This window comes from Patella vulgata, chromosome 9 (assembly GCF_932274485.2).
Source record: "Patella vulgata chromosome 9, xgPatVulg1.2, whole genome shotgun sequence".
NCBI classification, from domain to species: Eukaryota; Metazoa; Mollusca; class Gastropoda; family Patellidae; genus Patella; species Patella vulgata.
In genome coordinates this window covers 13,323,738-13,340,251 of record NC_065887.2, presented here as the reverse complement: position 1 = coordinate 13,340,251, position 16,514 = coordinate 13,323,738, and the positions used below count along the sequence as shown (strand labels likewise).

At 37.6% G+C, this 16,514-nt stretch overlaps 1 protein-coding gene across 2 annotated transcripts; it reads left to right on the top strand.

Annotated features, from left to right (window-relative positions):
* On the top strand, positions 1-13,555 carry LOC126807668 (inositol polyphosphate 1-phosphatase). Of its 2 annotated transcripts, XM_050532416.2 has the most exons (7): positions 1-30; positions 908-1,118; positions 4,238-4,355; positions 4,801-4,947; positions 7,724-7,898; positions 8,606-8,954; positions 11,382-13,555. In XM_050532416.2, the coding sequence occupies exons 2-7, from the start codon at positions 909-911 to the stop codon at positions 11,409-11,411; spliced, it is 1,029 nt and encodes a 342-aa protein (XP_050388373.1). In that variant the 5' UTR covers positions 1-30; position 908; the 3' UTR covers positions 11,412-13,555. The 2 variants fall into 2 exon arrangements, with proteins under 2 accessions (XP_050388373.1, XP_050388372.1); XM_050532415.2 differs by lacking the exon at positions 11,382-13,555 and having other exon boundaries at positions 8,606-10,404.
* Positions 13,556-16,514: the final 2,959 nt, after the last annotated feature.

Genomic DNA, 16,514 nt, shown 5'->3' with positions numbered 1-16,514 from the left:
AGTGGTCGTTCAGGAGAACGGAGATACCAGGTTATTTTTCTATTTCAAGAGAATTTTTGTTATAAATTTATCATTAAATCCCCCCTATAATCTGTTGATATCAAATCTATGCACGTCTGCCCTGTCACCCTGGAATATTTTAAGAAATAGCCTATTTTCGGACGTATCCTTTAGATAGTAATGCTTGGAGTTGTAGTCTCGGTTATGTAGACATATTTTAATATATGGAAATAATATGCTGACTGGAAAATCGAGTATTTGTCTTCTTTTCTTCAGTAAAAGTAAAACTAAGCATAGCCTGCAGCTTATCATCTTCAGAAAATCATTCTTGGATCTAGTACAATAAATTTAGTTAAAAAAATATATTTTATAGTCAACTCATAATATTAACTCTAGTCATTCGGATGGGACCAAAAAACATGGACTTTTGTCCAACTGTCAAAATGCCAAGGGTTCATTTGATTTTTTACATGCAAGACAGCAAGCACCGGTATAACTACTCAACTTAGATTTCCTGACTATACAGGACTTTATAGTTAAGTGAGCCAGCTATTTCCTCGCAGAGCGGGGGGTTGAATGGCCGAATGGTCATTGAGTCAGCTGGCGTGGTTTCGATTCACCGGTTGTACGTGACAAGGAGTAGGGTCGCCTGTCCAACTTCATGGGTTTTCTCTGCGTCCTCCCACTGCAAAAGACCCCTTTGCGGCAGCGAATTAATGAAATAAATTTGAACCATATGTTAGTCCCGAAATGACCTGGTTTGTGTTGAGTGGATGTTAAACCCTCTCTCTCTCTCTCTCTCTCTCTCTCTCTCTCTCTCTCCTCACAGGGTTGCTGTGACTCCAGATTATAAAAGTGTAAATTTCTGACGCAGTAATAGTAATATTGGCGTCTGTGTACATTTCAGAATGCTGTTATGTGATTTAATGTCTGCTGTCCTTTGTTCTGCAAAGAAAGGATCAAATATCGCAACAATCATCCGATCTAATGATGCTTTACTACAATTACTGGTTGAGGAAAAGAAAGGAGAGCAAAAGAATGACAGGTTTCTTCAAGATTTCAAGACACTAGCTGATGTGTTAATACAAGAAATGGTCAGACATGATTTAAGTGAAAAGGTATTAAATGTAGATATATTTATTTTTTATCAGTAATGTGTGAAATGTGACAGGTTGATCGTGCTATGATTCAAGCAATAAGCTACACACTAGACCTGGGATACTGGCAACCATTTACGTTCCATGTGCCAAATATACTATTCAAAAAAAGTAGGGGATATTTGATTTTTAAGTGTTATTAAAGTCACCTAATGAAACTGACGAAGAAACAAATGACAAAATGAAATGAAGTTCACATTCATTGATTTATTCCAAATGATCGTTAAACTAAGTAAGGCACAGACTGACCATTATAAGGGTAAAATGATACCCGGGGTCAAACAGCAAAGTTACCACAGCATCACAACCAAGTCAGTAACGGGTAAATCCTCCTCTGTTTGCCAAACAAGCATTGATCCGACGTGGCATACTCCTAATGAGACGTCTAAGGTCATTTTGGTCCAGATTATCCCATTCCTGTTGCAACGCAGCAGCAAGTTCTTGGACATTGGCAGGACGTTGTTGACGTTGACGTAACCTCTGTCCAAGCATGTCCCAGACATGCTCGATGGGGGAGAGGTCGGGACTCAGTGCTGGCCAAGGTAATGTGGTGATGTTCTGTTGTTGGAGGTAACCTGTAACGATCCTGGCCCTGTGACATCTTGCGTTGTCATCCTGGAAGATGAAACAGCGGCCATGACGTCGTGCGAACGGCACAACATGGACTGCCAAGATGTTGTCCCGGTAGTACTGGCCTGTAACACGCCCTGCAACAACATGTAAAGCCGTTCTTCCAGCAACAGTGATGCCTCCCCACACCATAACAGAACCACCCCCAAATCGATCATGTCTGATGACGTTAACGTCTTGGAAGCGCTCGTTTCGACGACGCCACACCCTCCTACGTCTGTCCAAAAAATCAACAGTGAACCTTGACTCATCTGAAAACATCACATTGCTCCAGCGTCGATTATCCCAGTGTTGACGATCCCTACACCAACGACGTCTTGCCTGAATGTGATGACACGATTTCTCAAGGCCAAGGTACGGATAAATCGATCCTGGGCTTGAGTTGTCGCCCTTGGTCAACCTGAGCGTGGTCTGTCCTGTACAGATTGTGTATCACGGTATCTGGACCATAGCCTGCTTATGACAGACTGAGAAACATTCATCGTCCGCGCCACAACCGCCTGTGTTGTGCCGATCTGTAGCATGCCAAGGGCACGTAACCTTTCATTTTGGGTAAGCCGACGCATATCAAAATTTGTTTTCTGGTCACTAAAACAATTAAACTGATGTTTCCACCCTGGAATTCAATGCCACAATGACTGTAACATTCAAAGTCAGAGTCGTGCAAATCTTGGGTTGGACCCCCATGATGATCCCAAGCATCACCTGCATTCCATGCGGTAGCTATTGGTGCGTTTGGGCGTCACATGTAACTGGAAATGTTTCTTCTGTTAGGTTCTATAGTGACTTTTTTCGTAGTCATTTGCATATTTTAGTATTATGCCCCCAAAATCAAATATCCCCTACTTTTTTTGAATAGTATATGCCATAACTGTAAGATTAGATTAAGTAAAAAAATTATTTTATTGTTTGTGAATCAGCCATTACTAATTACTTCCTTGTTGTCTTGTAGGATATGTTTCTCTTCATTTATACCAAATGACACCCGACACCAAATAATAACACAACTCTGTACTCGCTGATTATAAAAGTTCATTGTGTCTTAAAGGGTGCAGGCTGTTTCGTAACCTGGCTGTTTCGTACTTAGTTCATTCGTATCTCACTTCGTACCTCAAACTGATTCGTACCTTTTCCTATGTTGTTGAAATCAGTTGATTTTTTTTTTCTTTTTCAATGCATACAATTTGCTTTTTGTTATTAAATCATCGTAGCTAATTCTCGTTCAGCAGCCATTTTTATAAAAAAAATGTTCTTTTCATTATTTTATCAGGCTGTGGTATATGGTTTAAATGTTTCATATTCATGTAATTATCAATGCATAAATTTCGCTTTTTGTTATTAAATCATCGTAGCTAATGCTCGTTCGGCAGCCATTTTTATAAATTTAGTGCAGCCGTTGAATTTGAACAAATCGTTTAATTATGTTTCACCTTTATTTCAATTTCTTTCAAACACATTTAGGAAAACAAACTAATCTTGTGCATATTCTAATTATGGCTCTGCAGCCACTCTTATAAATTTACCGTAGCCGTTGGATTTGATCAAATCGTTTCACCTTTATTTCAATTTCTTTTAACTGATTTCAACAACATATAGGTAAAGGTACGAATCAATTTGAGGTACGAATGAACTAAGTACGAAACAGCCAGGTTGCGAAACAGCCGACATCCGTCTTAAATATTTGATTAGGATCCCATACTTTCATAGCAAGATAACAACATCATTACAGATTGAAATGGACAAGTAGTGAATTATAATCTGTGTTTTTAATTTGTAATATAATTGAAAATATTGAGTTAGAGGTTTCGTGCCATTAATTTATATAATTAACAGAGAAAGTTCCTTGGTGATTCCAGCCTAGTTGACTGTGGTGCAGAAAGGAAATCCTTGCAAGGAAAGGTGCCTAGTTTTTCAGGCCCATATGTATATTTATTGGCATGTCTGTAAAAGAACCATTGACCTTTTAATACTATTACATGTAGGCAAAAACACTGGACAAAATATCGCTCATAGCACACTACATGTATGGTGTAACCTCGTCTTCATTAACCCTGTTAGTGCTGAAAAATAGGACTCAATTCATTTTATTATTTTAAAAAAATAGACAGAAGACAAGGTATCAATGGATGTGTGTGGTGAATGCTCTTTCTTACATTCAAGATGGGGTGGGGGGGGGGGAACGAATGGTTATCATAAGATTTGTCATTGAGTCAACTGACATGGTTTCGATTCCCTTGCTGTACGTGACAAGGAGTAGGGTCGTCTGTCCAACCTCGTGGGTTTTGAAATAAAATTGAACCATATGTTAATCCCGAAATGACCTAGTTTGTGTCGAGCGGATGTTAAACCCCATTTCTATCCCTCTCACTTACATACAGTAAGAATAATTACTATGCTCTGACATACTGGTTTGTTTCGTTTAATTCGTCATGGTTACTGGTTTTATATAGTTTTCAGGTCTAGAAGATAGCATATATGGTGAAGAAACTAATAAATTCACAAACGCACTGGGAGAGACAATCACAATTAAACTTTGTTCAACCGAGACTGAAACTCAGTCATTGCTTGGTAAGATATGGTAGTGTATTATTGAATACTAATCTTTTAATATTTCTTTATAGTCACTGATTATCATTTGATGGAAGCCTGCATTGGCCGAGAAAGTTCATCAGGATTTTCCCACGTGGTTTCCCCTTTTTCCCCTTGTGATAAAATTGAACCATATGTTAGTACTGAAATGACCTAGTTTGTGTCGAGTAGACATTAAACCCCATTTCTCTCTCTCTCTACCTTACTCCTTGTCAGGTACAAGCATGGGTTTAAAAACACGCAACATCACTCAGTGACAGACATTATTTAAAGCACACATATTAGATTACTCAGAAACCTTGTATCACCACTAGATGCAGTGATAGACCTTATGATCTAAAGCGAACACATTTAACCACCAGGTCACCCAACCCTTGTTATTTTGTAACGTTTTGATATGTGCTTGGTTTTATAAATGTTTCAGTGAAAGTTTTAGATGGTAATAATAAAGCAGCAGGTTTATTAAGTCAGTGTCTACACAGTACAGTATGTTTACCTATAGATGAGAGAATACAACAACTTACGCACACTATTGATAAAGATGATATTGGTGTATGGATAGATCCTATAGGTAAATATAGATATTGGTGTATGGATAGATCCTATAGGTAAATGTAGATAGATCCTATACATGTATAGGTAAATATAGATATTGGTGTATGGTATAGATATTGGTGTGTGGATGGATCCTGTATCGGTAAATATATAGATATTGGTGTATGGTATAGATAGTGGTGTGTGGATAAATCCTATATTGGTATATATATAGCTATTAGTGTATGGATAGATACTATATAGGTAAATATAGGCAAATAGATGCTCAAAATGCACTAGAACTGACTTAATCTGACACAAAAATCACTAAAACTGACTTAATCAGATGCAAAAATTCCCAAATGAAGCCTTGTGTTTATTGTAAATAAAAACAGATTGCTAAATCTTGTTAGGCCTAAATATTTGAGTTAATACACAATCTGTATATAATTATTTAATGCACCTGTTAATAGGTACATACAGTACTTAATCACTCTCATTACACATAGATATCTGATTAATACACACTCTGTAATATATATCCACACATATTGTATATCACAGAGTCACACCTACTTAATAAATACACATACTCAATCATACTCACTACACAACTGATTACAAATTGTAATTACATAATAAAAACTAACTCTGCCTCCTCTTGCAGGTCTTTTTTTTAGGTTTATATGTTATATAAATTACTATTTAGACATCTATTCACATACCACTCTGCACCATAGACTACAGCACCACGGAAATCTACAGTATGGTTAAAAGACAGGTCAATTCATTCTGGGAATTAAAACTCGTTGAACTTGACACATACAGATTCCGACTGGATGACAAAATCTACACAAAGACAACACTCAATCATCCTAGAAGAGATATTTGTAGACTTATATCGAAACTAAGGGTGAAAGAGCGGCTGCGAGGCTACAAACACCAAGTCATCGTCTGTGAGTGCGGAGAAGAATGTACCACCAACCATGTCCTGGTAGACTGCGAGGTATACAAAGAGGAGAGAAGGGAACTATAGTGAGAATGATGGAGACTAACAACATACCAATCAACACTAAGAACTTACTCTTCCCGAGACCAGATCTGAAACTGCAAATCTTCAAACAAATCCATGCCCTAATGGACACAGTTGGACTAAGTAGAATAGTGAAGTAAGAGGGGGACATGGTTAGACGGGCTCGGCATCTAAACACTAAATTACATAGGAGATTTATACCAAACTGGCAGAATAGTGGAGTAAGGGAGAGTCACGATCAGACGGACTCAGCATCTAAACACTATTCCGGCAAAAAATAGACATCAAACCTACAGAGTGGGATAAGGGAGTAAGGGGAGGTCACGATAAGACGGGCCTGGCACCTAAACACAAATCCCACAAAGATGACATCTACCAAACTAGCAGGATAGTGGAGGTCACGATAAGACGGGCCTGGCACCTAAACACTAATCCCACAACGAAGACATCTACCAATCCAGAAGCAGAAGAAAACATCTACCAAACAATATGTTTTTTACTAAAAAAAGGGAAGAACTTCCCACAAAACCCAATCCAAGGCCTAAGGCCGAAAATGGAAAGATTGCAAAACCAGTTTCCTCCCATTTTTATTAACTCCTGCATGTGACTTATTGAAATAGATTATACCAATTTTTAATCGGGGAAATAACCTAGTATCAAGTTGGACCTTAAACCACATTTCTCCCATCAGCCTCTATCTAACACAATCAGTAGGGTGGCCCACGCACCTACAGAAATACAGTCCACCGCTGATAGTTCGAGACTACCACTGAAGCGTGCACATTCGCCGTGTCGAGGCCAACTTTCTGACAGTATGATACTATAAATAGCCATGGCACGTGCAATTCTCTACAAATCTATCAACTATTACAGCCGTAAAAAAATTATTGTTGACGATTTTGAATAGCAGTGAAATTAAGCTTCTTGGTTATTACAGCAGATTTAGAAATTACGTTCGTTTCATTTTTTAAATCGCTTTATCATTAACTGTACCGTTAAGAGCGGCATCTTTTGGTTTAGTACAAATAATATCTCAGAAACACTCGGGTTAGACAGGAACATGATACTAGCAGTAGTTTCATTTTACTTTTACAAGCTTCTTAAAACAATTGTTGAGCTAGCTAACCTGCTCATTTCTAAATTCAATTTCTTGTTCTAGCTTTCTGTTATGTTTCGTAAAAAAGTAGTCTTGATTATCCCGACCTGTCAATCAGCCCTAGAATGGTCGATAGACTGGTTAAGCGAGACTAATTTTAAAACAAGGGCACGTAACCTATCTTTTACTCAAAAGTGTCTGGATGTTATGGACGACACATGGAACCAGTTTTCAGTCTATTATTTATAGATGATTAATGGTCATAGCTTATTAAGTACAACATGATCGTTTATTTAGTGACTATAATTGTGTGAAACTGATTTGAGGCTTGGCATATATATAAATATTGTGGCGAAATTGTCGAGATATATGGAGATATTTATTTATGGTGGGTCACCCTACAATCAGATTCTATCTAACACAGTCAGATTCTGTCTCACAGTCAGATTCTGTCTCACAGTCAGATTAAATTGTTTCAATGGTATTTAATAATTGAACTGGAATACACAGTCAGATTCTAACAATGTCAGATTCTATATAACACTTTCAGGTTCTATTTAACAGTCAGATTCTGTTTAACACAATCCGATTCTATGTAACACAATCAGAATCTGTGTAACAAAGTCAAATTTTATAGAACAAAGCCAGCTTCTATCTCACAAGGTCTGCTTTTGTTTATTTCAGATTCCACTAATCAATATATACAAGGTGATATAGGTGTAGAGAATGATATGGGTATAATAGATGAAGGTTTACAATGTGTAACTGTATTAGTAGGAGTATTTATAAAGTCTACAGGATTACCTATATTAGGTGTGGTCATACAGCCCTTTAATAACTACAATACCCAAACTCAACAGTAAGTATTACATACAGCCCTTTAATAACTACAATACCCAAACTCAACAGTAAGTATTACATACAGCCCTTTAATAACTACAATACCCAAACTCAACAAAAGTAAGTATTACATACAACCCTTTAATAACTACAATATCTAAACTCAACAAACTGGCATGTAAAAAGAGCCCTTAACAGTTGGAATTCAATATAAGAGTAGGCTGTAGTGCCGCTGTCTGGGCAAAATGTCCCTGTTAGCACACTGTATGGATGAGGCCTGTCTTCATTAGCACAGTCAACAGTAAGTATTAAATACTGACATTTGGGGTATTTTGATTTATTGGAAATAGTAAGTCCATTATTCAAACTAATATTGTAGCTAGCCCTCCCTATTGAATTGGAACAGTGGATTGGATGGCCGAATGGTTAGCATGTGCGCGCTGTGTCATAAGGTCTGTCATTGAGTCAACTGGAGGGGTTTCGATTCCCCAGTTGTACACGACAAGGAGTAGGGTCGCCTGTCCAACCTGGTGAGTTTTCTTCGGGTCCACCGGTTTCCTCCCACTGCTAAAAACCCCTACACGCGAGCAAATTATTGAAATAAAATTGAAACATGTGTTAGTCCTGAAATGACCTAGTTTGTGTCGAGTGGATGTTAAACTCCATTTCTCTCTCAATCCCTCTCTTGAAATGGAACATTATTTTTATTTCTTCTTTATTTGATAGATGGAGTGAGAAGATAATATGGGGTATATGTTATAATGATATCAAACTATCATCTCTGACCACACCCACCACTGCCAACAATACCAGAATTATCATGAGTACAAGCGAAGACACAGAAGTTAAAGAGAAACTCAGCGATAATTTTCAATTAGATTTTGCTTCTGGGGCTGGTTACAAATTAATCTGTTCAGCACTAGGATGTGTTAGTGCCTACGTGTTGAGTAAAAGCAGCATATATAAATGGGATTGCTGTGGACCCCACGCCATTTTACTGTCGCTGGGTGGAGGAATCATCTCATTTAAACAGTTAATGGAGGCACAAAAATCAGACGTTAGCCAGCTAAAACAGGTTACTTATAATCATTCACAGAATGCAAATAGTTTTGACGGCATCATTGCATATAATTCTTCACAGTCCCTATCTCAGATTGTAAATTGTTTAAAATCTTAGACAAAAGTTGGATTAATATGCACTGGGTTTGAAGATAAGACTTGGGGACCAAAATTTTTTGTTTGGAGTCAGACCCCAGTTTTTTTTTTACTCAATTTTCTATTCTTAATTCTTAATTAAATATAAATAATTGAAATTCTTAATGCCAATCTCATCAATCTCGTTAGTCTCGTGTTATATTTTTAACATAAATTTGGTGGCAAATCTCTTTAAATTCTAAGCAAAAGAATTTGATTTATATATACCGGTAGATCTATGCATTTTTAATTTTTTAACACATAATATATTTTATAATATAACACATAATATATTTTACTTAATTTTTAAAATCTCCACATTCAGAATAATTATCCAAGTATCTTGTCATGAAACCTATCCTGTCGATTGTATGTTCTGATATATCCGTAGTGTGACATACCTAATTCAATCAATTTTAAGAGAAAACTATGACTAATCCATGGAGCCACAGTGACTCAGTGAGTAAGATGCTGGCTCGATAACATGAAGGTCCCAGATTCAATTCCAGTGTTGGCCGAGAAAGTTCCTCAGGATTTTCTGGCGTGGTTTCCCCTTGTCAGTGCTGCAAGTTGGAGAATCTGGCAAGGAACATCATTTAGTCATTCGAATGGGACAAAAAAACAAAAAACCTTTTGTGTAAGCTTACACGTTGGCAAATCACCGTCTTCATGAGCACAGATGGAGTAGAAAAGTAGGGCATTAAGCCCCATTTAATTTCATTTTATCACTCAATAACACATTCTACAGTAGATATCGCTTGTGTGATAAATTTCATAATATACTGTGATATCACGTGTTGTATCATAAAGCTGTCATTGAGTCAGCTGGCGTGGTTTCGATTCCCCGATTGTATGTGACAAGGAGTAGGGTCGCCTGTCCAACCTTGTGGGTTTTCTCCGGGTCCTCCGGATTCCTCCCACTGCGAAAGACCCCTACGCGCAAGCGAATTATTGAAATAAATTTGAACCGTATGTTAGTCCCGAAATGACCTGGTTTGTGTCGAGTGGACGTTAAACCCCATTTCTCTATCTCTATCTCATTATCTATATATGCACATTTTTTCGTTACCACAAAGGAAAGCTTTAAGTTTTTTTACACTGAAAATCTGCAAATTTTATTATATTTATTGTATAGAAATTATTTAAAAAGATGCATTATGTAAGAGCTAAATCTGCCTATTGCAGAACTTTTTTCTGGCTTAAAATGTTATATAAATTATTTTTTAAATATTTATTTACATGGCAAACCCATAATGAACTCTCTTGGCCATTCCATGGCGATGATTTTAAAGGACAATATTGGTGCCAGTCATTATCACATATGTGATAGAGCTGGTTAAACATATTCCAAATATAATTTTAACACAGAGATAATTGCTACGATAGCTGAGTAATACATATTTTCTGAATCGGAAGTGACGAACGCCAAAGGAAAACACGAGTCATCTCTCTATATAACTGACTGATGTGACGAGTGATAACGGATATACGGGCGAATTTCTGCTCACTAATAATTCCCTCGAAGACCAAAAGTTGTTGTGTAAGATTGTCAGAGGATATCTGACAATTCATAAAAAGAATTAACTGCCACTAAATAAGTGAACACGAAAGAAAAACAGAAAAAGTCTCTGCATTACCATGTTTTTATAAGGTATAGAAATGAATATAAACAAGGGAATGTATGGACTATTTCTATTTTTCTCGTGTTCTCTTATCTAATGACATTCAATTACTTTATTGAATTGTCAGGTATCCTCTTACAGTCCCATATAACAACTTTTGGTCTTCGAAGGAATTATTAGTGAGCAGAAATTCGGCCGTGTATCTGTTATCACTCGTCACATCAGTCAGTTTATATAGAGAGATGACTCGTGTTTTCCTTTGGCGTTCGTCACTTCCGATTCAGGAAACCTGTATTACTTAGCTATCGTAGCAATGATCTCTGTGTTAAAATTATATTTGGAATGTGTTTAACCAGCTCTATCACATATGTGATAATGACTGGCACCAATATTGTCCTTTAAGTGTAGATTATCTATTTTTTAACTATTATAACAAGAATGGACTGCTCTTTCTCTAATTCTTACATAATGCATCTTTGAAATACCTAATTTAAGTATATTTATTGTATAGCAATTCTTTAAAATACCTAATTTAAGTATATTTATTGTATAGCAATTCTTTAAAATACCTAATTTAATTGACGGATGAGGTAAATTGTCAGACCACTGGTTTCGTATTTTGAATTTGTTATTTATTTATTTTAATATTTGTTACTTATTATTATATGTTATTGTATATTATACAGGTCTATCATTTAACTATGCTAAGATGCTGAGCCAAAATAGCCAAAACGGGTACCAAGTCAACCCGCCACACCAGTGAGTCAATCATACATATGATTTAGATTTAGTGTAAATATGATGCAGGCAGTCTAATGCATTTAATATCTAAGCCATCTGATGGGTTAGAGAGTTGATTAGGGCCTGGCATGTGAATAAATGTTTAAATAATAATTTATATAACATTTGAAGCCCAAACAAAGACCTGTAATAAACAGATTTAGCTCTTGCATAATGCATCTTTAACAATATAAAGAATTTTACTCTAATGTGAGGTTACCATAAGAACTATAGATTCAACTGTATTTTTTGTGTTTTAAGGTAAAAATCTTTGAAGTTTTTTTTTGATGGCATGTAAATTGACTAACAGGTAAATTCTCCAGACTGTTAATTTCCCTGTCAGTCAATCAGAACTGGCAATTATAACTGTAAGGATACGCCTCGGCTCGTAGCCATTCTACTGGCTCTAAATTGATGTGAAATAAACCACTAATGGAAAATGGCTCTTGAATGAAACCTATGGCGAATTGTCAGTCCCAGAAATGGCTATAACAACCAAAGACCACCTACAGCTACAATTTTTAAAACACGCATATTATATAATCTATTTTTACACTATATATTGCAATATTTATATATACCTATGTCTTTATATTTTTATTTGTTGTTTAGTTATTAGGTGCCAATGGAACCGTTATACAATATGATAGAAATGACTAGTCTCCACCCAGTTTGGAATATTAGTTTCGGGAAAGTCTATTGTCGGGCTGGTTGGAAGGGTAGTGGGACCGTTTTCTTACGGAACAATCCATGTGACGTCTAACCCTAACGTTTTTCAGCAATACAATAAACATTGCATAAATTCTGGACACAGAGAACTACTGTCTTCTCTACTTCGAGAATACATCTCTGCCCTGAATGGCTGCCATATCCAAAAATTTGTAATGCAGTTATACTCCGTTTTACATCTGGCATATACACAAAGGCTAATAAAACCTTTAGATTTTTATTAAATGGAAGCATAATAAATACTATTCAAAATTATCGAAAAGTAATATTTATCCAAAGGGGTAAATAGCATTTACGGTAATTGACAGAAGGGACCATGATTTCGACTAAAATCGTCGATTTAGGACTTAATATGTCGGTCAACTCAAACGGAGCTAATTGTAGGCAAACGGTGTAAGTTTAGTAAAGACATTGTACAATATCGGAAGCGTTCGGGAATTTCCGGCCTCACCAACCACCTGACAATAGACTACCACTATTTTCACGTAGGCCTACTTTAAAGCAAGTATTTTGTACATCATATAACTGACATACAAAATACAATTTAATTCACAAGACAAACCATCCACAGCCATTCTCATCGACAAGTTATTTAAAGTACTAAGCGCTCGGCTCTTTTCCGGGCCGTTTGGTGGCTTATGTAAAGATTGGCGCATGGTTTGTCTTCAAAATTGACCTGAATTTTTCGGGACCCATCGGTCACCGTGGTTTTCCTTCGTCTTTGATGGAGTCTGTCAAGGCACAATGTCTAGTCGTTTGGGTGGAACGATAAACCAATGTCCCGTGTACATAATGTATTATGTAAAAGAAGCTTTTGATAGTTGGAATTCGATTAGGGGGAAACACCGTTGGTTGCCCGGGCACACTTTCACTCATTATACAATACATGACGTATGTACGTCTGGTGCAGAACAAGTTGGATGTTAAACCCCGTATCATTGCATACTAAAAGTAAAAGAATACAAGACGCATGACACCACCCCCTCCCCTCCCTTCTCACGAAAAGACTGCTATTTGTAGGGCCTATTGTGTTGGGGTTGTCGTGGAGAGAGTGAAACTCAAAGACTGTCCCCGTTGCCCATGGTGGTACAAATTATCTTCGCCACTTTGTTTTGTTTATGCTAACTAGTACCTGATTGTGATTTTAGTAGACGGCCCGATTTATTCTGAATGGTCAAAAAGTTGACGGGGACATTTATTTAATTTATTTATTAATAATAAGATACGAAATTAGATATTGTTGTTTATTTGTTGTTTGTTTTTGTAAACATTTTATTCATTGTTATTGAATGGAATATGATCGTATAACAAGTCATCTATATAGTTACTAAATAATATTCTTACAAATAAACACATCTCTATGTTATCATTTTACACTTCAGTATGGAAACATTCATAAGTTCCTAGTCGTTCCGGTGGGACGAAAAACTGAGGTTCCTTGTACACATTGACTTGCACCTAAAGATCCTCTGGCAGTTGGAATTCGATAAGAGTAGGTCGTAGCGCCGCTGTCCCGGCAAAATATCCCACATTGCACACTGTAGGGCGTGTATCCGTCTTCATTAGTCCAGTGGGGCAAAACAGTAGGACGTTTAACCCCATTTCATTCATTCATAAGTTTTATCCAATGGTTGCATCACATCGGCCTATACAATGGTTGTATCACATCAGCCTATCCAATAGCTGTATTGCATCACATCAGAATATTAAATGGCTGTATCACATCAGCCTATCCGGGGTTTTATCACACCGGCCCTATGAAATAGTTGTACCAAACTAGTCCTATGAAATGGTTGCATCACGTGGCCTATCAAATATCTGTGTCAAATGAGTCTATCCAGGGGTTATATCACATCGGGCCTATCCCGGGGTTATATCACATCAGGCCTAACCAGTGGTGTATTACATTAGTCTTATCAAATGTTTGTGTCACACCAGTCCTATCAACAGATTATATCAACCTAGATGGTTGTTTCAGTTCTATCCCGTGGTTGTATCACATTAGTGCTATTCAGTAGTTGTATCACCCTAGGGCCTAGTCATATCAAATGGTTGTATCAGTCCTATCCAGTGGTTGTATCATATCAGTCCTATCCGGTGGTTGTATCACATGCGTCCTATCCAGTGGTATCAAATCAGTCCTACCCAATATTTTATTACATTAGTTCCATTCAATAGTATCCTCAATCCCAACGAACGATAATATCTGATGGTTGTATCACATAGGAAATATGTTATGATTCAGCCAAACCAGTCCTATCAAATGGTTGTTCCACATTAATCTGTTCTATTAGTAAGTGCAGGAGGACCGCACTACACGTAAAACAAAAGTCTACAAGATAAACCTGCGGACAAGACAGAAAATAGACATTGCACCAAATAAACAAATATAATATTGTAACATATTACATGGCCTATCAAATGATTGTTCCACAATAATCTGTTTTATGGTAGCATATTACATGGCCTATCAAATGGTTGTATCACATCAAGTCGTGTCAAAAGTTTGCCAGAGATATGTGCGGCCTATATGGCTCATTCTAAATATCACATAGTGCACAAAAACTTAAGTCAAAATGGGCTCCGTTGAAAAACTGAAATGGTTCGACTTGGAACATGAAAGTAAGCAAATTCACTCCATATCCTCATCTGATGAATGACTGCTATCTTCCCTATCAGTTGCGGTACAGCTTCGAATCCTGTATCTTAGGTATAAGACTCTGTCTGCCTTTAGACGCGCGTACTCGTAGTAAGCGTTTCTAACACCTTCAGCGCCGGACATCCTGAGTCGGATATTGTAGCGAAATGAACGCATCTGGTCCCTTCTGGCTCGGTCGTAGCGGACTTGCAAATCTTTGAGTTTATTGTTAAGTAAAACTACTTGTTGACATGCTCGGCGGAAACGATACTCTGTCTCAGACAATTCAACGTAAAGTTTCGAAACAGTTTCCATTTTACTGGTCGGAAACTTGGTGGAGGTCTTAAAAGAATAATGAATAAAGCCACAATTCTGAATGATGCTTCCATTTCCACCTCAACTATATAGGCCTATAGCCTACCTATCTGGAGTGACGTCACTTTCTCTTCTTGGCATTCCTTGACACTTTGTGTATTATTAGGTTGGTGATTGTTTTGATTAGCATATTGTCTCCTCATTACTCAGCAATCAACATCACTTGTCGCCATGACAGCTTTATGATCGAATCTTGATTGCTATGATTGATTTAATTAGCATAGTTATTTTTAGTGCAGGTATTCCGTGCACTAACAAACCAACATGATTTATATTTAGCACAAAATAGAATAGTGAACTATGCCAAGTCAGTGAAAGATGAATTTCACTTCATAGATCTTTAATCCCCCTAGTTTGTATCGAGTGGACATTAAACCCTCTCTCTCTATAGTTTACGTCTATGAATTTGTCTATGTATTGTGTTAGTATTATTGTAAACGATGATATGTTTATAAGCCATAACTCTATGACTTACAGTGGGGTTTGATAGCCGAATGGTTAGCCCGTGCGCGCTGTATCATAAGGTCTGTTATTGAGCCAACTGGCGTGGTTTTGATTTCCCGGTTGTAAGTGATAAGGAGTAGAGTTGGCTGTCCAACCTCGTGGTTTTTATCCGGGTCCCACGGTTTCTTCCCACTGCCCAAGACCCAGACGCGCAAGCGAGGCATTTCCCCCCCCCCCCCCCCATTAATCTGGTCTGCCCTCTGTTTGCCCCACCAATAATTTTAGAAAATAAAAAAAAAATATTTGTGATACGTTTCGGTAATCAATACCTTCTACGGTGAATAAATCCCACATCCCAACTCAGTCATAAACTTGCATGTTGTAGAGCATTTCCGACAGTCTATTTTTCAAAATTTTCTTGGCAAGGTCCCCAATGGACTCGCTACTTCGGCGCTCACAAGGGGAATTCGTTGAGGTTCGCAAGTCCGTTCGTTTGACATTGTTTTCTCTAGTCGGATAAACTAGTGATCAGGCGACGAACGGTATCTGGGCAGATCTATTTATCTCGACGATCGGTGCCTGACAGAATACTGTAAGACAGCATTTCCGGCAGTCTATTTTTCAAAATTTTCTGGGGGTGGACTCCCTACTTTGACGCTCCTGAGTGGGCTTCGTCGTGTTCGTTTGACACTTTACCTGATCGATCAGTGTCTGAAATAGTGCCTTTGCCCCCTTAACCTTGGACTTTGCCCCAGCTTTGCCCCTCCAATCACCGACGACTGGCGCCGCCACTGGTTCCAGATCTATCGTCTTAAAGGGACAATAACACTCTTGCTGGCTTGACAGCTCCAAA